The following is a 24,413-nucleotide window of genomic DNA, read 5'->3' as shown; positions in this document are numbered from 1 at the left end:
AATTTGTCTCAATTTATGTTTTAGGTAAAAACGAAATTTACTTTATTTCAATACGATAAATTGCGTCGCAATTGCGAAATAACTACTAGAGTCATCTGTCGGAAATAATTTTAAAATGTCACCCGGTAATCTGTTTCCGGCACGTTGTATCGTGTAAAAAATTGAATCAAATTATAAATATTTTACAATAATTTACATAATTATATAGATACAATTAAAAACGATGAATTTTATTTTGAATAAACATTTTTTTTAAATATGAAAACAAATATTTTAATAAGATTTCAAGAAAAAAAACATAAATATCATCTACAAAAACTAAAGTAGTCGCATAGTCGTTACACATTTTCCGGTTGTTGTGCTGAAAGAGAAGTGCGGCATAAACCACTACACATTATATACAGCAAACTGTTCAAAGATATCAGTCAAGTAGACGCGACATTCAGAAAACGTAATTGATTTTATTTTCTGGACAATACAGGTAAGAGATAAATGTATAATATTTTGTTTGTTAAACTTTTTGGTAATATTTTATATTGTTAATTTGTGTAATTATTGAGTAAGTAATACAATATATAGAAAATAAACAGTGTTCTACACGTGGCCCTTCCAAAAATACGTTAACAAATTTGAAATTTTATCTGAATTATTTAACAAAAAAAGTTAATGTTAAAAGTTTGATTGATCAAGTTATATTAGTTTAAGAAAGAACTAATTTAAATAACTTTTTTTTCTTTTTTAAAATGGCAGTTAAACTGAAATTTATCCATCATGGCGATACCCAAAGGCTCAATAAAGGCGGGTAAGCCCAAGAAAGCTAAAGCTATTCAAGAAGGACAAATCAAAAAAAAAAGTAAAGATGCAAAATTCAAGCAAACTCCTCAAGGAAAAGTACCACTTGTTCATAATAAAAAAAATGGTAATGCAAATGCTAAAAAAAATGTTAGTCAACAATCTCCACAACAACAATCTAAAAAAAAGCAACTCAACTTTGCTAATAAATCAAAAAACAACAGTCCAAAATCACAGTCACCTAATCAGAAAAAAGCTTTAAAGAAAAAAAATAAAACAGCTAAAAAAGTAGAAGAGGAAAACGAAGAAGAATCAGACGATGATATTAATGAAGGAATAGCTATGACTGCGAGTATGGTTGAAGATGATGATGATGATGACGACGACGACGACGACAGTGAAGTCTCATCTCAAGATGATTCAACTCCCAATATTTTTGGAGAAAGTTTAGCCGATGATACTGATGAAGATGATGATGACTTTGATGTTGAAAGTGAAGATGAAACTCCAGGGGAAAAGAAAGGCGTAAAAATGTTCAAAGGAATAAAATCAGATAAAAAACAAAAAACAAAAGCAAGTGATGATGATGATGATGACGACGACGATGATGATGATGATGATGATGACGACGACGACGATGATGAAGATGAGGAAGATGAAGATTTTGATATACGTGCAAATTCAAGTAAAGTGGAAACTGATTCAGATGAAGATGATGACGAAGACGACGATGATGATGATGATGACGACGATGATGATGATGATGGCCCAGGATTAAAAGTTCTTATTGGTCAAAGTTTAGATGACGATGATGATGATGAGGACTTTGAAGGTGAAGAAGATGAAGATGATGATGACGACGAGGATCTTGATGATAGTGATGAAGAAGAAAACAACTCGCTCAATAGTAGTATGCAGAGCAATAACTCATCGACTCCATCATCTCCATCAAAACAAGAAAGAATCATGTTAAGTCCTGCTGAAAAAAAGAAATTGGATGATAGATCAATTTTCATTGGTAATGTTCCGAAAGATGTCAAAGAATCTCGCCTTAAAGCAGAATTCGTAAAGTTCGGTCCCATTGAAAGTCTTCGCATAAGAGGAGTTGTACCTGAATCACCAAACATGACATATCGAGAAGCAGCTATTACGAAGAAATTTCATCCTAAATCTAAAACTGTTTGCGTCTTTATTGTATATGAATCTGAAGACTCAGTTTTGAAAGCTTTAGAAATGAATGGTAAACAGTTTGATGGTAATTACTTGAGAGTAGATCGAGTAAATCGGCACAAAGATATCGATCCAAAAAAAGCAGTATTTCTAGGCAATTTACCTTTTGGTAAGTTTTATAATTTCAAAAATAATTTGCATTTTATGTTGAAAATATTAATTATTATACATTTATTTTCAGATACTGAAGATAACGATTTATGGAATACTTTTAAAAAATGTGGAGAAATTGAATCCGTAAAAACAAATAGAGATCGTGCAACTGGTGCATGTAGAGGTTCTGGTTATATAAATTTCAAACATGAAGATGCAGCAACTTTAGCTTTAGATCTTAATGGTTTTAAATTAAACAAGCGTGAGATACGCGTAACGCGTTATAATCAGCCCTCACCGAAGAAAAATCAGAATAGTGGTCAAAAACGCCCTTTCAAACAATATCAAAATTCTGGATCCAAGAAGCCTAAAATGGACAATCAATCTAATGTAAGTATTTATTTATTTGTTTTTTATTTAAAATTATGTAACATATTGACTTAATTTTTTATTTATTGAAGGCTGAGAATAATGGCAACGCAATGAAATCCAAGAAAAAGGAGAAAAAACCTAAAAGTCCTAGTCAACAATTGAACAGAAGTGACGATTCATTCCAAGGTCAAACAGCAAGTACAAAGATAAAAGTAAAGAGAGGTAATAAATTTGAAAAGAAGAAGAAAGTTATGGCAGGAAAATTATTATCAAAGCCTAAAAAACCACAGTAGACATGTAAGATAGTTGATTGTAAATTTTAAAAACGTTATCTCATGTTCAATGTCATATTGACGTTAATCTTGTTTTTATTACTGTCATTTTCACAAAAATAACTTAAAAAAATATTAGTGAATGTATATAAGTTCATTATTCATTACTATTAACTAATTCTTTACATTTTTGAATTAAGATCAATGTTCGAACTTCGATCCAATGAATTATGACTCTTTTGGATCTTTTGCGAAATTCTTTATTTTTAAATGTAGTTGACGTGGAAAATTTATTATATTGTCAGTAGCGCATTTTCGACAGAACCTTTTAGTATAAAAAATACTGCAGCTTAAACAAACAGGTTTATTACAACTTGAACAATCGCCGCCAATTACTAGAACTTCACCCTTTTTAGGAATACTAAAAGGATCTTTCATAATATAACAATCTTCTTCGTAAGAAACGTCTTTTCCAAAGGGCGGTTTAGATCCTTTATAATCATATTTTTCTGTTAATGAACAAAAAGAACATTGAAAAGTGCTTTTTTGTTCACGTTTTGTTTCAATACTATCTGTAACAACAGCTCCATCCATTTCGTTATTAGTGATATTCGTTGATGAGCTGGCAACATCTTCGCTCCTAAAGATAAGGAAAAAAATTATAAACTAATAATAATTTCAAAATCAACATGTTAATGTATAATTTATCTTATTCACATTTATTTTAATAATTCAAGTTAAATACAACTTTTTTATTCTTAAAATTATGTTTTACTATTTTACATCATCGACTTTTATTTTTTCTTTTTGACTTTCAACTGGCCACCAGCATGGTTTTATGACTTGTAAAGATTTATTTAATATCTTTAAACTTTGAGCATTAATAGTTTCTGACACTCTCATCAAACCTAGTCCATATTTTCCTTCAACTCCCCGGAATTTCCCGACAGTTTTACCATTATTGTCAACAATATTTTCATCATAATTGAAATTATTCTGAACCTCCTCGAATATCAGAGGCATGAGCCGTTTCCTTACTACTCCAGTGTGATAAGTACGAGCAGTTAATTCCTGACCAATATAACATCCTTTATGAAAACTAACACCATGTAAATAATCACTATTTATTTCTAAAGGAAATGATTTTCCTGGAGGTAAGTCTTGTATTCCTTCACCTATACCTAGTTGATATCGAAATTGTCGATAACTTAAATCTTGTTTATCTAAAAGAATTCTAGGCTCCAGTTTTTGCAATATTTCATCTTCAGTTATATTAATATTGCTTAAAACTCTGAAACTGTGCTCAGGAATTCTTGGATCTTCATAAATTACAACATCATCAATAGACACACTAGAATTTTGATTGAGTGAACCACAAGGAAATATTTGACCTTCTAATCTTGTTTTTCTGTGTTTACTTTTAGATGCGATTTCATTAGTTGTTAAATTATTGTCGAATACAGCCCAGATTTTCATTTTATCAACCATTGACTGAATTTCTATTTTTCGACGTATTTTGTAAATTGTCAGGTGTTTTTGCAATGCATTAATTATTTCAGAATCACATTCAATATAATAGGTTTCATGGTCATATCCTTTGTATATAATAGTATCGTACAATACTCTACCCTTGGTATTCAAAAATAAAGCATAAATATCAGCTATACCATCATTAAAATGTCTCATATCATTAGTAATTAAACCCTGAAGGAACTCGGATGTTTCGTTGCCTTTTATCTGGAGCAAACTTCTATTTTTTAGGCATTCTAAACCTTTTGATTTAGGTAAAGTACAATTGGAGCGTGAATGGATTTTTTTTACATTTTTAACACAGAAGAACGCTTTTTGAGCAATACCATTTAAATAAAATTTCGCCATCAGTTTTTAAAATTTTTATCGTATTATATTTATCTGAACTTCATTTTTAATCAATTTTGAAACCAGTTGAAGTTGATGCTGCATACATAATAGAAATATATGCTCCAAATATATAAAATGATTTTATATAAAAAAAAATAGTGGCGATACTTACATGATTTATTGATAAAAATGTATATTAGAACTACTGTTAAGATAATTATCTATAAATAAATTGATGAATTCCTGTAATGTTTACTGATTTAAACCATTTAAACTTAGACTTAACCTGAAAAAAGTGTATATTTACTCTAAAAAATTGTGGGTGTTGATAATGTAGTGCAGCAAACCGACCAATCAACTCTTTGGTAGAATGTAGTCAATACAAAAAACTGTAGAGGTCACTCGAAAACAACGTGTCGATTGACCAATCAAATAAAAGAAATTTGAATTCAAACGTAAAATGTAATCGCGTCATTTGTCAACAGTCAGTTGGTTTGGGCGGTTAGGCCGGCTTGGTTAATTGTGGACAAATAAAAGTGATGTGAATTTGAGATGTTTTTATAAAGATTCTTGTTAAATTTATATTTATAATTTTTTTTACATATTTAATTTATATATATCAATTTAACATAAAGTTAAAATATACATATTGAAGCTGATATCACAAGAATAATTCATCATGTCGGACAACATCAAAGTTGCTATTAAAGTTCGTCCTTTGATTAAAAGAGAAGAAGATGAACGGCTTCCAATTCAATGGACAGTGGAGGGTAACTCTATTTCCCAAATAGACCCCGAAACACAGAAACGCAGTGAAACACAATTTCATTTTGGTAGGTTATCTTTTATTACATCTCAGTTTAATTTAAATTTATGAATACATTTTTAAATTAAAAACCATCTTTAGGTTAAGATTGTATGTTTTTATTTTAAAGACTACCACTAATTAATACATTTACAGATTACATATTTGGCATGCATAACACGAATGAAGAAGTATTTAATGCAACTGCAAAACCTATTGTTGAAGCTGCAATGAATGGAATCAATGGGACTATCTTTACTTATGGTCAAACCGGATCTGGCAAAACTTATACAATGTTAGGATCTAATGATGAAAAAGGAGTTATCAGATTGACTGTTGACTATATTTTTAATTTTATTCGAACCGATTTGACAAGAAATTACTTATTACGAGTTTCGTACATAGAAATATATAATGAAAAAATTAATGATTTACTTGACAGAAATAGAACTGACTTAAAAGTTAAAGAAGATTTTCAGGGACATATCACTGTAGATTGTAAGGAAGAAGTAGCAAATTCTCCTGAGAGTATTTATCTTGCTATGAAAAGAGGTGAAAAAGTTAAAAGAATAGGAGAAACGAATATGAATGAACGCAGCAGTAGAAGTCACACAATATTCCGTATTATTATTGAAAGTTGTGACAAAAATGATGCAGACAAAGCACAAATGGAAGCTCAACTTAATCTAATAGATCTTGCTGGTTCTGAGAGAGCTCGATTAACAGGAGCTACAGGAGAACGTTTTAATGAAGGACGACATATAAACTTATCTCTATCAACGCTATCTTTAGTTATTAAACAACTTAGTGAGACTAGTAGTTGTTCTAAATTTATAAATTATCGTGACAGTAAACTTACTAGAATTTTACAACCATCACTTGGTGGAAATGCTTTGACTACTATTATTTGTACAGTAACACCTGCCGCTCTTGATGAAACACAATGTACTCTAGACTTTGCTGTGAGAGCCAAAGGAGTAAAGAATAAGCCTCAAGTTAACGAAGTAATTTCAGACAAGGCATTATTGAAAAAAGTAATGCGTCAAGTTCTTAAACTTCAAAATGAATTGAACTCCAAAAATTCACAAATTGAAGGAGCAAAAAAAAGAGAAGATCAGTATAGGGAAGAAATTCTAAGAATGCGTATTAATAATTTATGGTCATCTATGGCTTCAGCTCCATGTTTAAAAGAAACTCGTCGAAGACGTACATGGGCTGGTGGACAATCTGATAAAATTTCTTTAAATAAATCACACAATTTTATTCTTCCAACTATAGATGAACATGTAGAGAAATTAAATTTAAACACAAAACATGAACAATCTCTTATGGATTTAGAACTAAATGATGGTATGATTACTTCTTATAATATTTTATTACAAATTTTGTGAATAAATATTTCATCTTCATCATCATGTAAGCTAATAAAAATATATTTCTTAAGTTTTTAAAACAGAATTACCAGATTTCGAGTTGCAGTTAATAAAAGATCAACAGGAAAAAAATCGTTTATCTTCACTTAGTGATGACGGATTTTTGCCTCCATCATTAACAGTTCGAGAAAATCGTAATGAATTACTATCTCCCGTTGATGATTCATTTGATCTCGAGGTAACTCCAGAAAAAAATTTACAAATACCTCAAGAGAAGTGTCGGTGTGCAAGGTAATTACATAAATTTAATTAATAATTTTTTAACTTTTATTTTGATTATCTCGAACTGATAAAGCAACCTTGAAAATTATGAGTTGACTTTGTCCCCTTCCACTTTTAAAATGTGTTAAATTAATATTTATACAGACTGTTTTTATTGTTATAGATCTCCTGGTACTCCAAAGGTTATATTACGTGAAAAATTAGAAAACTTACAGTCTGAATATAATGCTCTTCGTGAATTCACTCTTTTAGAAAAACAAACATATCAGAATAATTTATCAACTACTAATGTAAGTGAAAAATCATATATTACTAATTTCTATAATGACAAATGATTTAGTAATATTAAAAAGATTATTTATAAGGAGATTTATTGTAATATTTTTTCAATTTTACAGTCATCCCAAAATCTAGATGATATAGAATACATAAAAAAATCTTTGGAGGATAGTGAATTAATGTGCTTAGATGCCTGTAAAAAATATGCTCAACTTCAAAGTGAGCACACAATTCTTCAGTCCAAGTATGAAGAAATACAAAATGAACGTGCAAAATTATTAGAAGAAAATCAATCTTTGATTGTTATTCGTGATAAATTCGAGTCATTAGAATCTGAAAAAAATGATTATAAAAATAAAATGAACGAAGCGTTGAAAAAATTAAAAAATCTTCAAGATGAAGCAGCTTCTCATGAATACGAAGTGGAATGTCTAAAAGAAAAACACAAGAATCGAGAAAAAGAATTAGAAATGTCATTAAATCTTGCATGGAATGATTTTATCGATCCTGAAGAAAAGAAAAAATTAACTGATGTAGTTCATCTTCAGTCAGCCCTTCGTGTACTGGAAGAAAAAGTAGCATCTTTAAATAATACACTATCAGTAGAAAAATATGAGAAACAAATAAAAGAACTTGAAGACGTTATCGTAAATAAGATAGCAGAAAATGAAGCAGAGGTGAACAGAAATCTTGAATTGACTCAAAAACTTGAAGAAACAACCAAAAAACTTACAATAAGTGAAAATTTTGTTGAAGATTTAAAAATTAGTACAGAAAAACTTCAATTAGAGTTAAACGAGAGAACAAGAGAAATTTTAGAAATGAAAAAGCGTATAGATGAAAACGATAGTGTTATGGATAAAGTTAGCACGACAATTGATAGTGAAGAATTTCTTCCAGCATTGAGTGACATTGCTATTTCAAGAAATAATAGTCATAATGATTTGTTAGACGCAGATTCTAAGTCAATTACGGATCAAAACCAACCAGATTTATTAAAGAATATGGTTGAAGAACAAAAAATTGAGATCATAAGATTGGAAAAATTATTAGAAGAAAAGACGCATGAATTTTCATCATTACAAGAGAATATTAATGAGCTCCAGATACTGAATGATAAATTAAGAGACCAATTAGCTGCTATGCAGAGTGAAAAAACTTTATATGAGGGCGAAAAAACTTCGTTGCAATTGATAATTAAAGATAAAGATGATCAACTCCAAAAATTGATCAAATTAGAAACTCATTTATCTTACGTTGCAGCGGAAAAGGAAGCTCATGAAGATACGATAACCGAATTGCGTAGGCAGCTCAATGAAAAAATTTTAGAACTTGAAGAATTCCAGTCTCATAATTATCCTGGTGAGATAAAGAATCTTAATATTTACATAGCAGAAATGGAATGTTTTATGAAAAAAATAACAAGTGAAAATGATAATTTGAAAGAAGAGATGGAAAAAATTTCGGCTTCATTAACAACAATTGAAACTGAAAAAAAATCTTTACTTAATGAACTTGAAACACTAAAACAACAGCTTATAGATTCAAAGAATAATGAAGAACTAACTGAAATGCAAAATATCGTAAAAGCTCTTCAAGATGAAAACAAAGATCTGAAAAATGAAAAAGAAGAAATGAATAAATTACTGATGATGAAAAACACGGAAGTTAAGAATGAGCTTCTGGCAAGTGATTTCGAGTCCTCAAACCAGCAGATTTCAGATGTAGTAAGTGCTCAGGAAATTAAACAGGCTGATAACAATCAAATTTTGACATTGAGTGATTCCAAATACACTTCTCGAATTTCAGAAGTAAAACCATTAAATATTCTCGAACTTTCGAATCATGTGGCCAATAGTCATGAAGAAATTAACCAGTGTTTAAAGCAAAATTCAACAGAACTTGAAACTAGCAGTATTTTTGCTAATGGCAGTTATTTTGATAATATGACAGATATATCCGTAGTTCCAGGTGATACAACTGATTCAATGCTACTTCAAGATATAACAATAAATCAAAGTAATGCTAACAATACTCTTGTATCTGATGTCAAAATTGAATTCGAAGAAACGAAAAATCCTCTCAATTATACTTACGCTGAAATAATTAATAATCTAACAGAGATTAAAGATTATAAAAAGTTAAATATACTTGTCAATGAATTGTATCAAATGAGTAAAACATTGAGAGAGGAAAACGACAAGTTAAGAAGTAATTTACAATCGAAAATCCGTGAAACTGATGAAATTAGTCATGATGTTGGTGCTTTAAAATCTGGAATACACGAGTTGCAGAAAACTGTTCTTTCATTAACGAATGAGAATGCAGACATGGGGAAGAGATTAGCTGAGGAAAGAGTACATGCTGATGAAATTCAGAATAAATTTAAAAAATTAGAAGAAGACTTGAAAATACAGATAAGAAATCTTGAGAATGAAAAGCAAAGTCAAGAAAATAATATCCTTGAATTGAAAGAAAAGCTGGAAAATAAAGACGTTAGGCCATATCTTGATGAAGAAAAATTAAATAAAATGGAAGAAATAATTAAAAAATATGAAGAAAAGTTGCGAAATTTAACCAAAGAAAATGAGTCTTTGTCTTCTAATTTAATGGAAAAAATTGAAGAGCTAGAAAACATCAGATTAAGCAAATCTCTTCAATATGATCATGAATGTAAATACCGTGAAAGAATTGATTATTTTATTGAGAAAAATACCATACTTGAACGAGAAAATGATGCATTATCACAGAACTTAATCGAAAGGATTGAAGAAGTAGAAATTTTAACAAAAGCTTTGAAGAATAATGTTAGCGATGAAATACAAAAAGAGGTTGAAAATGAGCTCGAAAAGTCCAAAACATTAGAAAATTCTATGCGTGAGAAAATGAATACCTCGAATACGTCTTTAATTGGTGATAAAAATATTAAAATTAATTCCAACTCTTCTTTAGTTCTAGAAAAGTCTCTTCATGATATTATTACTCAGTACGACGAAAATGAAATTCTCCATCAAAAAATTCGCAAGTTACAAGATGAAATTAATGAATTAAAGGCATTGAATTTAAAATTGAGTAATTTACATCTTAATTCCTGTAAACAGTGTATTCATTTAGCAGCACTTAACGAAACACGTCTGACTTTGAAACGTGAAATTAAATCGGTCAATAAAAGATTACAAAATTATAAAGAAAACTTTGAGCTTGAACGTGCTAATGGCGAGAGATTAAAAAATAAAGCTGATGAAGATATGAACGTTACTGTTAACCAATCATACTTTAATAATAGTTACTTTGAAGGAGTTGAAGAAGTCGATGCTGAACAGCAAGTTCAGAAAATGCAAACAGATTTAGAGAACCTTCGAGAAAAATGTCAGAGTCTGTCACTAACTTGCAAAGACAAATTTAATGAGCTTAATGAATGTCGTGATAGTAATTTATTGGAGTCGTTTCTGACTATGACTCCTGAAAGAGCCAATATTTCCAATAAAAATGCTAAGTTAGAAAAAATTGAAAAAGCTCTAGAAAAATTCAGAGACGAATACCAGCACTTTAATGAAAGTCTCAATAGAATTGATGCGGATCTACAAAAAATGAAGAATAAAAAACCTGTTTCACAAAATGAAGTAGATTGTTTGAAAGCAGAGAAGAAATCATTAGAAGAGAAACTTGAAAATACAGAGGCTCGTTCAAATGAAATCCAAAAAGAAGTAGAATCTCTTCGAGAGCAAGTAAGAACGTTAAAAGATCAATTAGATCAAGTGAATGCAGAAAACAGAGATCTTTATGAACTTAAAGAAGTGTTTGAAAAACAAATTGAAAATCATAAAAACGAAAATAAAAAGTACAAAGAAACCGTTAACGAATTAACTCAAAGCTTAATTAAAATTAAAGAGAGTCATGAATCATTGGAAGTCGAATTAAAAAATTTGAAATCTCATGAAAAAGAAGAAGTGGTTGATTTTCATGAATATAAACAAGAAATAGCAAACCTGGAAGCTCAAGTTCAAGAACTAAAAAATTCTCTCCAGTACTCTGAAGACACTAAGAATATTCTAAAATCAGAATTGGATATAATGAAATCAAAGTTAACTGTTGATCCGGAAGAAGTTTCTCTATTAACTGAAAATCTTAAACAGTATAAATTAAAAGTGGAGAACTTAGAATCATCTGTTGAAACATTAAAAGAGCAACTAACTCATTATACTAAAGAAAATCTCGATCTTTCTAATGAAATTACAAAACTCCAAATGCAAAGTAAGGTTGACTTAAATGAAACTGATTATAGAATGGAGGTCTGTGATGAAAGCTTCGTGGCAGAATCAAAAAATCCAGTTATAGAAGAGCTTAATGCTCTTCGTGCTAGAATAATGAAAGAACTTCAATCATTAGAAGCTAATTTAGATTCTTCAAAATTAGAACAACAATCTGTTTGTGAAGTTTTTTGTCTTTTTGTAAAAACGTTGCTGTCCAAAGAACAAGAAGTAGTTAAAACTCTTCATCGACGTTTCGAAAAAGAAAAGAATCAAATTGACGAAGAAAAAAAACAGTTACTTGATACAGAAAAACGATTGAATGCTTGGATTAAAGAGTTAGAGGCTGAAATTGAAAAATTACAAAGTGATTTGAGTAAAGAAGAAGCTAAAAATTCATTATTGAAAGCTCAAATAGTAACTTTAGAAAATTCTATAATGGACGCTGATCATGAGAAACAGTTATTAAAAAATAAAATGGTGACAATGGAGAGCGACTTTAATCTTTTACAAAATGACTTGGAGAAAAATTTAAAACATAGAGATTCTCAATTTATATCACAAGAAAAAGAAAAATTTGTTCAAGATGCGATTGAAAATTTCAAAGCAGAATACCAAATAAAAATGGATCAAGCTGTTAAAGAGTATAAACGAAAGATAGAAGAGCTTGTAAATACTGTTGGACAGTTAAAAACAGAAAATAAAGAGTTGAAAAATAACTTAGAGGGCTTGGAGGCCAATGAACACCAATTGAAATCCATCATAGATTTAAAGACTAGTGAATTAAATACAGTAAATAGAACAATTCAGCGATTACAAAAAGAACTTGAGAATCTTAAAGAATTGTTTAATCAATCAAATGAAGACAATCAAGCTAAGAGTTGTAAGATTGAGGAAATTACTGGTCTTCTTAAAGTCAAGTGTGATAAAATGTCGGAATACAAGACTAAATTAGAGACTATCATTCCTGAGTATGAGACATTAAAAATACAGACTGAAGAGAGACAATTACGTTTAGAAAGTTACAAGACTGAAATTGAGAATTTAAAAGATGAAAATATGAAACAAATATCTACTTTAAAGGATGAATTAAGTTCTGAACAGATAAAGTCGGCTGGCCTAACTAAACAATTAAATGATATAACTAATAGAAATACAATGATACAGATGGACTTGGAAGCTTTAAAAGAAAAATGCAAAGAATTGGAACTACAGAATGATAAGCTTGTTAAAAAAATGAGAAATAGTACAAGTAAAGTGACTGTCGAACGCAATATAGAAGAACTAAAAGATGAAAATCGAGATCTTGCGAAGAAGCTGGAAGGTGCAAGTAATCGAATAACTGAATTACAAAAAAATAAAGCAGATTTATTAAAAGAATTTGTAGAATTACAAGGACAATATCATTTATCCTGTCAAGATAATAAAAATTTAAAAAGCATAATAGAAAATTACCAAATCAAATTCACTAGTCCTGAAGCTCTTGATTTTCGTTCGAAATACGATTATCTAGTTTTAGAAAAAAATAAAATTGCTCTAGAATTAGAAGAGAAACGTTTGACGGTCAATCAACTGAATAATATAGTTCAACAATTAACTGTCGAAAATGAAGAACTTAAAGAAAAAAATAAAGATCTGGATGAGGAAATGGATGACATGGTGAAAAAAATTCGAGAAATGGACGAAGAAAATGGTGAACTCCTTAAAAAAGTCTTCGAACATGAAGATAGAGAAAAATTGTATAAAAGTAAGCTTGAAAAACTTGGTGAAACTTCTAAAAACGATAGTCCTAATACATCTAGTCGATCAAAACAACATAGAAGTGACCTTTTTAATCAGAATCGAAATCTAGATTATATTAACGAAACTGAAAGCAATAGACAACCATGTGAGTGTGAAAATCTAAGGAAAACAATAGTAAATTTAGAAAGAGATTTAGTATTAAAAAATGCAAAAATAGAGTCCTTGAAATTGGAATTAGAGGGCAATGCTTTTCCGTATAAAAAAGAGTGTGTAAAACTAGAAGAGGCTTTACAGTCATATAAGACTAAAAACCGTCAATTAGCAAATCGAATATTAGTTCTTGAATCAACGTCATCAATCTGTGAAAGATGTAAATCATGGCATACTAATCGATCTGATCAAGGAGTTCAAACTGATGAGGAGAAGAAAACTATTTGGATGAATGGAGAAAGTACAAGTGGAGTAGTTCAGGTACAAAAATAACTTAGTAATAAAAATTACTTTTTTGTTTTCGCTATTTAAATTCGATATTACATTTTTTAGAATTATGTTAAAGACGTACAAAAAGATTCTCTCATCAAAAAGTTAAAAAAAGAAAAAGAAGTATTAAAAATACTCAGCATAAGTCGGCTGGAGCAAATACGTGAACTTAAAAAGAAAATAAACGAGTTTGAACAAATGAATGAATTGAAAACGCCATCATCAAGTGGACATCGATTATTAAGAAATCAAGACAAGTGAGATTATATTTCCTACTTTAATTCTTGACTTAAGACAATAATGCATGGTGTTTTTCTGATTCTTTGTTATTTTCTTGTAAGCTAAAAATATAGTCCTAAAATTGCATGGGATAGACAAATGAATTATTGATTAATAAGTGCTTTATTATGATTAATTAATTTATTAAAAGATTTATTTACAAATTTATAATCATATTCTTCTTTCTTATTATGTTGGATTTCGCCGTTATTTTTCAATATATATGTATACTTTATTGGGTTAATGCAAAAGTATCTCGATTTCTTTGAATATTTTTTGTAAATTAATTAACGATCATCAATACGATCACGATAACCAATTTTTTAATGATTATTTATTATATTTAGTGATTCGTGATCAATAAATTGCATGAACCCAATTCTTTTTATACTTTTTTTCACCTTTACTAGCTTTTCCTTCTTTTCTCACGTCCATAATCTTTTAAACAATTTCAAAACACGAAAAACTACATATGCTATGAATAAGTCAATAATAATACTTTTTTAAATTTAATACAGCTCTATGAAGGAAAACGTACCTTCCAACGTATTAGGACAATCTCAATTGATTCCACATCGATATTGGCATAATTAACTTCGACGTCCTATTTTTTAATTTTGATATCCAATAATAATATATTACTTCTATAATTAATTTTAAGTATATTTTTTAAATATTTTTCCGATCGTAAGTAATTAACGAAAATATACTATACAAGAGGTTTTATAAATGAATGACAATAAAATGATTTTTGTACCATAATTATTTAATACATTAATTATATTTACATTGAGCGTTAAAGACAATTTTTTTTATTTTTTTGTATTTTTATTAAATTTAACTTTTTTAACTTTAGATTTATGGCGTGGCTCAAAAGATTTTCTTTTTTTCGTTGAACTTCCTTGGAAAAGATCTGAAAAAAAGAGATTAAGAATATGAGTAAAGATGATAATAACTAATGTCTAATAAGTAATATTAAAATTACCTTTGTCAGGTTCTTCTCCAACTTCATCTCGATAGTATTGTTCATCGTCATCTTCTTCTTCCTTTGTTTCTTCGTAAGATTCTTTCGCCAATTTTTGCATTAGCATATCGCTTTCTCTTTTCTTTTTTATTCCTTGTAAAGATTTTTCTTTATGCTCTTCTTTTTTTTCTTCTTTCTTTCGTTTATTTTCTTCTTGGACAGCTTTTCTTTTCTCTTTTAATTTTTTCTTCTTCTCTCGCAGCTTCTTTATAAGAAGTATTTCTTCTTCAGATTTATGGATTAACTCATGGTATAGTACATCGCCATCCAGTAAGCCTTCTTCAACTTTGATCAGCTGAAAATTTTACATGAAAGTATAGCCAATAATTATTTTTTTAATGGAAAAATACAATTTTACCTCGGTTAAATAAAAAATAATCTTTATTTTTACCTGCATTGTTATTCTTGGTCCAAGCTCATAAAGTCTTATCGCACTAGTTCCTTTCTCGTGGTTTCCTCGAGACGATAATTTTTGAGGTAACGTAACATGACTGTCAGGATCATCTTCAGCTTCACTTTCTGATAATGTAGCTTTCGATAGGAAGTCTGAAAAGTCTTCACATTTTGATAAATTCGGTATTTTTGCTTGCACTAATTTTTTAACTCCTCTTGAAAGACCAACTGGTACAACTTTAATAGCATAATGACGAAGATCTATAGATTTATCAGACTGATTATAATTTAAACATATGCAACGTCTCACAGTACTTAAATTTATCTGGAAATAATAAAACCGGATAAAAAACCATGATATCTTGATTGTAATGTAATGAACAAATAATTATTGTTTACCTTTAGTAAATTTATTGTTGGAAACATATTTTGAAATGTTGATGCCATAAGCTTCATTTGCATTCCTTCTCCACTAAAATTATTCATTACTAGTAAAGGAGAATGTTTGAAAGCTTCTTCGAAAACCATCTGTTTCTTTAAAGAAGATATAACATCTCTTGCTAAACAAAAATTTTTAACTTTGAAAGTTAATGTTGGTCCTCGTGGCAATCTGGAAAATAAACCGAGTGAGAATAGATAAATTTTGACATAAGGTCATTTGATATTAATGAATAATACCTGCAAATTTTAAGGTACATTCCAAGTTCTGTTCTACTAAATATACACATATGACTGACATGAAGAAGTCCAGCAACAGATACAAAATCTTTGATAGTATTTCGTTTGCGCTCTTTCAGAGAAGATGCTGTAAATGGTTCCATAATTTTCCGAAAATCCTTCGTAAGCTCCACGATATGATCTCCAGGAATTCCTCGATGAATAATAAATGAATGTGGTGCTCGAACAAGTTCCTCAGGCTCCTCGGTATTTAATTGTTTATTTTTTTTCGCACATCTTCCCTGTAATAATGTTTAAAAGTTAACCTCTTATAATAAGTTAGATGCTAAAACAACTTCTTTCCGTAATAATTAAAATTATATTTTTTATCTTTTTAAACATTTTTATATTAGTTTACCCTCTTATGACGACCCATTTTGATACAAATAAAATATTACAGAATTTGTATGAATAAATAATTTAAACACGTGTTTTATTTACACGCGGATTAAACTTCGTTATTATTACAAATTTACGAGTGCTCCTGTAGATGGCGCATCGAGTGAATTTTTGGTGTAGAATATCAACGCAAGAGGCGGTAATATCGATAATATCGATAATGACTTAACCTTCTCAACTTACAATGTTGTAGTGTATTTTGAAGCAGTATAATTAATAAATCAATTATTATTATAAGTGCATTTTGTGTGCATAAATAATAATTGTAATAAATAAGGCATAATCATGCCTGGGCAAGATGCAGTGGTGGTACAATTACCGCCCAGCGAAATAGAAGATACTGCACCTTCATCACAGCCCATCGTCGGCATAATCTATCCTCCTCCGGAGGTTAGAAGTATCCTTTTTAACTATTTTCATTTTGAAAAAAAATAAATAATAAAAAATTTTGTAAGTAAGATAATTTATTCTTGAGGTATATATACATATATATTTTCTTATGCAGATATATAGATATTGTGGACAAAACTGCAAGTTTTGTTGCCAGAAATGGCCCTGAGTTTGAGTCAAGGATTCGACAAAATGAATTGGGAAATGCTAAATTTAATTTCTTGAATTTTGGCGATCCTTATCATGCGTATTATCAGCACAAAGTCAAAGAATTCAAAGAGGGAAAAGGACAAGAGCCAACCCTCGGAACAGCTAAAGGAGTTAATCTTTCTGCTCACCAAAAACAACAAGAAATTCTTAAACAAGTTGAGCAGCCTTTCGTTCCTAAAGATCCTCCAGCTGAATTTGAATTCATTGCTGATCCTCCATCGATATCAGCACTTGACTTGTAAGCTTTACAATTTTTTGGTTAATATTAATTTTTTAATGTTATTTTTTAAATTGATTTAATATAATTGAAATTTTTAGGGATATTGTCAAGTTGACTGCTCAGTTTGTAGCCAGAAATGGTCGGCAATTTTTAACGAATTTGATGAATCGTGAACAGCGTAATTTTCAATTTGATTTCCTACGGCCACAACATTCTTTGTTTCAATACTTTACCAAATTGTTGGAGCAATATACAAAAGTATTAATTCCACCAAAAGATTTATTGCCAAGGCTGCGAGAAGAAGCTTATGATATGGATAAAATTTTAGAACAAGTTAAATATCGAGCTGAATGGTTAAAGTATCAAGAAGCTCAACGTCGTAAAGAAGAAGAAGAATTGGAACGTGAGCGCGTTGCTTATGCACAAATTGATTGGCATGATTTTGTAGTCGTCGAAACAGTTGATTATCAACAATTTGAAGTAGGGAACTTCCCTGCACCAACTACACCAGACGAAGTTGGAGCACGTGTCTTAATGCAGGTAAAATTGATCTTGCTTTGTTTTATAATTTATCTAATATGGTCTCTGGAATGTAATGTTGATTATTAAATTGAATTCACTTTTGCAGGAGCGTATTGAAGAAGGTGAAGATGTTGAAATGCAAATCGAAAGCGATGGTGATGATGAAATGCCAACTCGACATGAATTCGACAAAGAACGAACCGCTAAAGATAATAATCAAGTACAAGATATGGAAGAAGATTCAAGTGATGATGATGCTAATACAGAGGAAATGATGCAAACAGATGCTCAAAAGTCTAAAGATGCTAAAGGTCTACGTGATGTCATGCAACCACCGCCATTACCACCAACTCCCGGAAATGTTGTTGTTAAGAAAGGCTATGATCCTAAACAGCATAATATTAAGACAACACGGCCAGCGGCACCAGATGAGTATTTGATATCACCAATTACTGGAGAAAAGATTCCTGCTAGCAAAGTTCAGGAGCACATGAGGATTGGACTTCTTGATCCTCGATGGGTTGAGCAAAGGGATAAACACCTTGATAAATTGGCACAAGAGACAGTATTTGCACCAGGAACTGCAATTGAAGCTAGTTTGAAACAACTAGCAGAGCGGCGTACTGATATTTTCGGTGTTGGAGATGAAGAAACAGCTATTGGTAAAAAAATTGGTGAAGAAGATAAGAAAAAGGATGATAAGGTTACATGGGATGGTCACACATCAAGCGTAGAAGCTGCTACGAGAGCAGCAAGAGCTAATATCACTCTTGAAGAGCAGATTCATCAAATTCACAAGGTTAAAGGATTGCTCCCAGATGAAGAGAAAGAAAAGATTGGACCAAAACCTGTTACAAGTCGTGCTGCTGAGTTGACGCATATGGCAGCAGTGGCTGCTAAACCACAGGCTACACTCAAAGCCCCTCCAAAACCTCCTGCACCTAAACCAATTCCTGTACCAACTCAACCTCCACCACCACAAATGGCAATGCCTCCTACAATGGCAGCTATGCCACAGCCTCCTATGGCTATGCCACAACCACCTCCGATGATGATGATGGCTCCAATGCCGCCTATTAGACCTCCGCCATTAATGACTCCAACAATGTCACCATTTATGCCAGCACCACCAACCATGCAACCACCAATGCCAGCTCCAGTAAGCCTCGTCTTATTATTTTGTTGATTATAAAAAATTTTGTAAATAACTTTTACTATTTTTTTAATTTTTAGATGGCTATGAAGCATCCAGCTGAAGTCCCAATGGAAGAAGAACCTCAAACTAAAAAATTGCGAACAGAAGATTCTCTTATTCCAGAGCAACAATTCCTCGCTAGAAATAAAGGACCTGTTCAATTGAACATTGCAGTTCCATTGATGACTGAAAAAGCTGAATGGAAATTGACTGGTCAAACTTTGGCTATAACATTGCAACCTAATGAAACTGTAGCAACTATTAAAGCACGAATTCATGAACAAACTGGCATGCCACCAGGCAAACAGAAGTTACAATTCGAGGTATTTTTTATTAATCATTAATAATAATTCTATTTTATAATAAAACTTTTATTTCATAAAATGATTGAAATTTTTTGCAGGGAATGTTCTTCAAAGATAACAATACCCTAGCGTATTATAATTTAGTGTCTGGTAACGTAATAAATCTTTTACCAAAAGAAAGAGGTGGACGAAAAAAATAAGGTATGTTACTCCTACTTTAATCAATTGAAATATTTTGAATGATAAATTATAATTGGCAAAATAATACAATGGAATTAATTAAAATAATGTGAATAAAATGAAGGAAACATAAATCAATAATCAAACGATATCATAACATTGGAAATTCATAAAATTCTTTTATTATTTCAATGATACAAATATCATATAAAATTTTCCTACCATAAGATATGTTATCGTTCAGCTTTGGATCACAATACAAAAGTCTTTTTTCGTTAAGCATTTGTTTAAAGAATATATAATAAATTCTTTAACATAAATAAATAAATTTAGCTATCATCATTTTGCTTCAGTAGTTGTGCGACAATTTTTCGATAACGTGCCAACATCGGCCGATATATCTACAAAAAAAGTTAGATATGATTAAAAAAAAATTATAGAATGCCAATAACAACTTAGTAATAATCTATTTAAAAACTTACTGATTCAGCATCACTGAACGGTTTACAGGCAAGTTTAGGCTCTGGAATGATACTTGTTATTTCTTCAAAATTATTATTTTCTCGATGGAGGGCATGCTTGGCTTGATATGCTGCTCCCAATAAAGCAGAATTTGTCATTTCCTAAACAACGGTTTATATTTTATAAATAGTGAACAAATAAGTAAATTAATGAATCATGAAAGTGAGTTATATAATAAATTTGTTAACATACAAAAGTGTAAACTGGTGCATTGAATACATCAGATAGAACTTGAAGAACAGTTTTATTTGATGATGTTCCACCAGTAGCAATGATACGAGTGTTTGACCCTGTAATCAAATCTTTTACTAATTTTCTGGAAAACAATGTATTGATATTATTTTTATTAAATTTTTTTTTACAAACCAACAACAAATCCAAAATCTTCTGCATAAGCTCTTTTAGCCAAAAATTGTCCTTCAATAAGAGCTCTTACTTCTACTTCTTTAGAGCTATATCTTGATATTCTTTCATCAGCTTTATTAAATCTGTGATCTCCTACTAATGCTGGAATAATTTCGGGAGCATCAAAATATAGTGCAATGTTTCCAAAATTACCTCGCGGAGTGCTATCTAGTAATTCGTTGAATATCTGCCATGAACCACCGGCAGCAGTGTCTCTTATTCTTTCACGAGTGAACGAACCATTCTTGAAACTATAAAAATAATACGTAATACCATTCGTATTATTTACTGTTATTTATTCAGAGATGTAGGCAGATAATCCTATGAATATTTTATTGACTTACCATAACATCGCCATGTACGCATCGCCATCAATCGGATTACATAAAACGTGACCCTCAGTAAGGGTTTTTGGAGCATCCAACCATAAAAATAAAGTATCGCTTGTTCCTAGGCTACAGGCTAAGTCACCCTTCTTCAGTCTCATCCCTTAAATACGTAGAAAAATTTATTAATGAAAAAAAAATTTTTTTTTTTCTGATAATATTGATGGTTTATAGATGTGAAAGCTTTACATTGACGTTTGTTAAAATTTATAGCTTTGTAGAAAATGAATTCGATTGTTTGCTATTACTTAAATTAAGTTAAATTGATGGAAAAGATGAATGTCAATAATACCTATCAATGAAGCAGGGTTATCACCCGTAAAAGCAATGATTCCGCAGTCTTCAGCAAAACCAAATCTTTCAACAAAATAATTTGAAATTGGACCAAGATTTGTATATGAAGACACAGTTTCACCAAGTTTATCTTGTAAATTTATTCCACAAACCTGTAACATTTATTAAGACAATCAAGTTTTTGTTACAAATAACGATAGAGAAAAAATTAATTCAATAAAATAGAATTATAAATGTATGAATGAGTGTGAAAAGTACCTGAAGAAGTTGATCGTTCCATTTTTTTGTGCGAATATCAAGAATGTTCATACCAGAACCATCGGAATAATCTATTGGAGCATAGTCGCCGACCAGAAGACTGGCTACAAAACTACTGACCAAAGAAATTCTCTAGAATAGAATCAAGTCAGTTACTTATTTGTTGTTTTCTTTGAGTATCCTTTGAAAAATTCATGTAAAACAAAAAATGTTTTTATTACTTCAGTGTTGGCATAAATATCCGGTCTAGTTCGCCAAATCTTAGCTATTTGTGCTCCTGAAAATCTTTCATATGCTTTTGATCCGGTGATTTCTGCTAATTTCTGCAAGTAGATTTTTATTCATCACCTTTTTAATGTCAATTAGTTTTTTTTTTTTCAAATGTGTTTAAATATTTTTTACTTCATAATATGTAGAAGATATAAAATTTTATAGAACAATATTTTTTAACTTCACTGTAATTATAGATAATAATAAACTTGCATATTCAAGATAATAAAAAAAAGAAAAAAAACAAATTAGTTCTATTTTTAATGATTTCAAGTTTCATTTTATAGCTACGAAAAATTTATTACTGAATACGATTTTCTATTATTAGAAATGATATAATTTTCACTAGAAAAGAATGATAAAAATAAAAGTGTCATAAAAGGGAAGAAAATGAGAATAAGTCAAATTATGCTAATCATTGAATTCTCAGTAATATTATCACATTCTTGAAACATTTTCCGAATAAATAAATATTTTAAAATTAATTTAGAGAAATATCTTACATCTGGACCACCAACTGTCTGTTCAAGAATTTCACATTCTTGAGATGTACTTGAGTCCATCCATATCGGTGAGTTATTTGTTGCAAAAGCATTGCACAGTTGTTCATGTAAAAACCTATCCGGTTTCAAATTCTTCAGTAACTCGCGGCTTCCTTTGCTCCAATAAACTGTTCCGTGTTGCTGTTCAAACAGGTATGAGTGATAAAATTAAGTAAGAAATGATATGTGATGGAGAGAAATAAAGAATCCAGGTAAAATATTTACCTGAGCACAACCGGAAATACCACGGACTCGAGCAAAATCTACACCTGAAACACGCAGTTTGTCCAGAAGCATATCTAAGGCTTTTACCCACATGAGACATGGTGCTTGTACTACACTTGGAGCGTCTTTCCTGATAATTACTCCTCCGTAAGTTCTGAAAAATCATTTTAAAACAATTATTGATTTAAGCAATAGATTTTTATTATAATAGGAAAAAAACTTTTACCTAAATTCAGGCAGATCGTTATCGAATTGGACGTTTGCTTCGACAAGAACTTCGAGATTATCATCAACAACTACTGCTTTCAACTGGAACAAAAAAGGAAACCTTTTTAAATTTACCGCCATGAAGTGAATCAGGTAGAATTGTGACAGGTGCGTACAGCATGGAAGATTATCAATTGAAAACATACTGTTTACAATTTTTCAATGATTTTTACAATAATCATACTATCAATGTAAATAATTACAAAGAATTCTTTTTTCTAGGGATTTAATCAATGGACTTGCGCGTTATCTTGGTGAAAATATCGCGCGTAAGGACGTAAGTACGAAATGCGTCATCATAGTAATACGCATTGGTAATTATACCAATCGTTTCTACGAGAAATGAAGATTTATAGAGAATTAGATAAGAGTCTGAAGATAGGAAAATTTAAAAGAAATAAATGAATAATTGGTGAAGAATGAATGACCGATAATGGTGATGAAAAATAAAATTAAAAAAACCTGCTGTGTGCTGAGGTCTAAACCCAGGTATGTTGGGCTTGAATATTCACCCATCTCCTTCTGGCAACTGGAACGTCTGGAACCGGGCTAAGAGAGTGGTAACAGCCAAACAGTCAGGCGCGGTTTGTACAAACTTAGCCGTTATAATTGATAGGCTTATTGATATCAACAACATTTGACTATACATACATAATTTATTGGTTATTTCTCCAACACTTGTTCTAGGAATGACGTTGATTATGCATTAAAAAAGCGAGAAATGATGGATAAAAATTATAGTTATGGTTAAAGACGTTATCTTATCTCTGGTTACGCAATTGTTATCGAGTATGAGTTTAACGCTGATCCGGGTGAGTTTCTTGAAGTGCTGAAGGAAAGAAAATTAGTTGAATAGTGGATGCATATAAGAGATTCTTGCGCTGAATCGACTGGAAAGAAGCGACCATCAGGAGCTACCGAGGGATGAGAAACGAACGGAAGAAAACAGTGGAGACAACGTGGTGCGGGAAAAAAAGGACTAGGGGTGTCCTGTTGGCGTCACCCTCCTGGCGTCGAGACTCCCATCGGCGGCGTCGCGACGAACAAGCGAGGACTGACGGACGAGGCTGTCTGGCTGGCGCCGAATCGGACTTTGCTTTGACGCCAGCTAAACCGTCGCGTCGCTACGGCGACTCAATGTTCCCGGTGCTTTCTCTTCGATATGATAACCAATGCAGAAAAATAGTAGGTGCATAGCTCGATCCGTTGGCACCGAACTCCGGCCATCTCTCGATTAAGAGAGATAAAATAATATCCATGTACGGTTGACAGGATCGAGAGGGACAAATTGGCGCCTGGCGCTTTCCTTGCGAGCGATCATGGGGGACGCCAAGTGTTTTGATGCTTGTTATGCTGTTCTCACAGGGGGAGCATGATAAACAAGGAGATCCAAGTCGCCAGTCGGCCTGGCCATCCGAGTAGTCCCCACCCTTCAATTTTACTCTCTTCCAACTCACTTACACTTGTCTTTATTGGTCCATCTGTGTCTTCGTTTACACTACTGTCCTGCTGTTGCTGTTGATCTTTTTAAATATCTCATTATTGACCAAGTAAGCCTTTTCTTATTCTTTGAACCAGT

General features: G+C 31.0%; 6 protein-coding genes across 7 annotated transcripts; 3 read left to right on the top strand and 3 right to left on the bottom strand.

The window, feature by feature from the left end:
- The first annotated feature begins 322 nt into the window (after positions 1-322).
- LOC118068162 (RNA-binding protein 34-like) lies at positions 323-3,523 on the top strand. Its single transcript, XM_035085377.1, has 4 exons — positions 323-481; positions 751-2,131; positions 2,204-2,505; positions 2,577-3,523. Exons 2-4 carry the CDS (start codon positions 772-774, stop codon positions 2,778-2,780), a joined length of 1,866 nt encoding a protein of 621 aa, XP_034941268.1. The 5' UTR covers positions 323-481; positions 751-771; the 3' UTR covers positions 2,781-3,523.
- On the bottom strand, positions 3,463-4,938 carry LOC118068163 (putative transferase CAF17 homolog, mitochondrial). The gene is made up of 2 exons (XM_035085378.1): positions 4,792-4,938; positions 3,463-4,715 (listed from the first exon to the last, which is right to left on the bottom strand). Exon 2 carries the CDS (start codon positions 4,635-4,637, stop codon positions 3,534-3,536), a length of 1,104 nt encoding a protein of 367 aa, XP_034941269.1. The 5' UTR covers positions 4,638-4,715; positions 4,792-4,938; the 3' UTR covers positions 3,463-3,533.
- Positions 4,939-5,113: 175 nt separating this feature from the next.
- On the top strand, positions 5,114-14,858 carry LOC118068161 (kinesin-related protein 4-like). Its single transcript, XM_035085376.1, has 7 exons — positions 5,114-5,452; positions 5,581-6,774; positions 6,869-7,088; positions 7,243-7,369; positions 7,478-13,822; positions 13,895-14,088; positions 14,629-14,858. The coding sequence occupies exons 1-7, from the start codon at positions 5,299-5,301 to the stop codon at positions 14,702-14,704; spliced, it is 8,310 nt and encodes a 2,769-aa protein (XP_034941267.1). The 5' UTR covers positions 5,114-5,298; the 3' UTR covers positions 14,705-14,858.
- Positions 14,859-14,901: 43 nt separating this feature from the next.
- Positions 14,902-16,736, bottom strand: ppan (Brix domain-containing protein peter pan). The gene is made up of 6 exons (XM_035085229.1): positions 16,603-16,736; positions 16,206-16,486; positions 15,927-16,137; positions 15,526-15,852; positions 15,096-15,429; positions 14,902-15,023 (listed from the first exon to the last, which is right to left on the bottom strand). The coding sequence occupies exons 1-6, from the start codon at positions 16,618-16,620 to the stop codon at positions 14,923-14,925; spliced, it is 1,272 nt and encodes a 423-aa protein (XP_034941120.1). The 5' UTR covers positions 16,621-16,736; the 3' UTR covers positions 14,902-14,922.
- Positions 16,737-16,813: 77 nt separating this feature from the next.
- On the top strand, positions 16,814-20,563 carry Sf3a1 (splicing factor 3a subunit 1). 2 transcript variants are annotated; one of them, XM_035085311.1, is made up of 7 exons: positions 16,929-17,040; positions 17,157-17,481; positions 17,562-18,003; positions 18,092-19,144; positions 19,219-19,503; positions 19,584-19,686; positions 20,176-20,563. In XM_035085311.1, the coding sequence occupies exons 1-6, from the start codon at positions 16,929-16,931 to the stop codon at positions 19,683-19,685; spliced, it is 2,319 nt and encodes a 772-aa protein (XP_034941202.1). In that variant the 3' UTR covers position 19,686; positions 20,176-20,563. The 2 variants fall into 2 exon arrangements, with proteins under 2 accessions (XP_034941201.1, XP_034941202.1); XM_035085310.1 differs by having other exon boundaries at positions 16,814-17,040; positions 19,584-20,563.
- Positions 19,925-23,757, bottom strand: LOC118068116 (xylulose kinase). The gene is made up of 13 exons (XM_035085314.1): positions 23,486-23,757; positions 23,297-23,383; positions 22,794-22,876; positions 22,568-22,721; positions 22,304-22,483; positions 21,752-21,853; positions 21,531-21,662; positions 21,271-21,424; positions 20,937-21,081; positions 20,554-20,843; positions 20,380-20,477; positions 20,148-20,288; positions 19,925-20,066 (listed from the first exon to the last, which is right to left on the bottom strand). The coding sequence occupies exons 2-13, from the start codon at positions 23,348-23,350 to the stop codon at positions 19,995-19,997; spliced, it is 1,605 nt and encodes a 534-aa protein (XP_034941205.1). The 5' UTR covers positions 23,351-23,383; positions 23,486-23,757; the 3' UTR covers positions 19,925-19,994.
- Positions 23,758-24,413: the final 656 nt, after the last annotated feature.

The sequence above is a fragment of the Chelonus insularis genome, unplaced genomic scaffold (genome assembly GCF_013357705.1).
Source record: "Chelonus insularis isolate UGA/USDA-ARS -01 unplaced genomic scaffold, ASM1335770v1 contig_399_pilon, whole genome shotgun sequence".
Lineage (NCBI taxonomy): Eukaryota > Metazoa > Arthropoda > Insecta > Hymenoptera > Braconidae > Chelonus > Chelonus insularis.
This window is presented reverse-complemented; position numbering and strand designations above follow the sequence as displayed.

Coding starts and splice junctions, on each gene's coding strand:
- LOC118068162 (XM_035085377.1), top strand. CDS start 772: ATGGCGATACCCAAAGGCTCAATAAAGGCGGGTAAGCCCAAGAAAGCT. Junction 2,132..2,203: donor TCTAGGCAATTTACCTTTTG/GTAAGTTTTATA, acceptor ATTTATTTTCAG/ATACTGAAGATAACGATTTA. Junction 2,506..2,576: donor AAATGGACAATCAATCTAAT/GTAAGTATTTAT, acceptor TATTTATTGAAG/GCTGAGAATAATGGCAACGC.
- LOC118068161 (XM_035085376.1), top strand. CDS start 5,299: ATGTCGGACAACATCAAAGTTGCTATTAAAGTTCGTCCTTTGATTAAA. Junction 5,453..5,580: donor TGAAACACAATTTCATTTTG/GTAGGTTATCTT, acceptor ATACATTTACAG/ATTACATATTTGGCATGCAT. Junction 6,775..6,868: donor GGATTTAGAACTAAATGATG/GTATGATTACTT, acceptor ATATTTCTTAAG/TTTTTAAAACAGAATTACCA.
- ppan (XM_035085229.1), bottom strand. Junction 16,138..16,205: donor ATGTACCTTAAAATTTGCAG/GTATTATTCATT, acceptor TTTATTTTCCAG/ATTGCCACGAGGACCAACAT. Junction 15,024..15,095: donor TGGAGAAGAACCTGACAAAG/GTAATTTTAATA, acceptor TCTTTTTTTCAG/ATCTTTTCCAAGGAAGTTCA.
- LOC118068163 (XM_035085378.1), bottom strand. CDS start 4,637: ATGGCGAAATTTTATTTAAATGGTATTGCTCAAAAAGCGTTCTTCTGT.
- LOC118068116 (XM_035085314.1), bottom strand. CDS start 23,350: ATGGGTGAATATTCAAGCCCAACATACCTGGGTTTAGACCTCAGCACA. Junction 20,844..20,936: donor GCGTACATGGCGATGTTATG/GTAAGTCAATAA, acceptor TTATTTTTATAG/TTTCAAGAATGGTTCGTTCA. Junction 20,478..20,553: donor AGATTTTGGATTTGTTGTTG/GTTTGTAAAAAA, acceptor ATTTGATTACAG/GGTCAAACACTCGTATCATT.
- Sf3a1 (XM_035085310.1), top strand. CDS start 16,929: ATGCCTGGGCAAGATGCAGTGGTGGTACAATTACCGCCCAGCGAAATA. Junction 17,482..17,561: donor TCGATATCAGCACTTGACTT/GTAAGCTTTACA, acceptor TGAAATTTTTAG/GGATATTGTCAAGTTGACTG. Junction 19,145..19,218: donor AACCACCAATGCCAGCTCCA/GTAAGCCTCGTC, acceptor TTTAATTTTTAG/ATGGCTATGAAGCATCCAGC.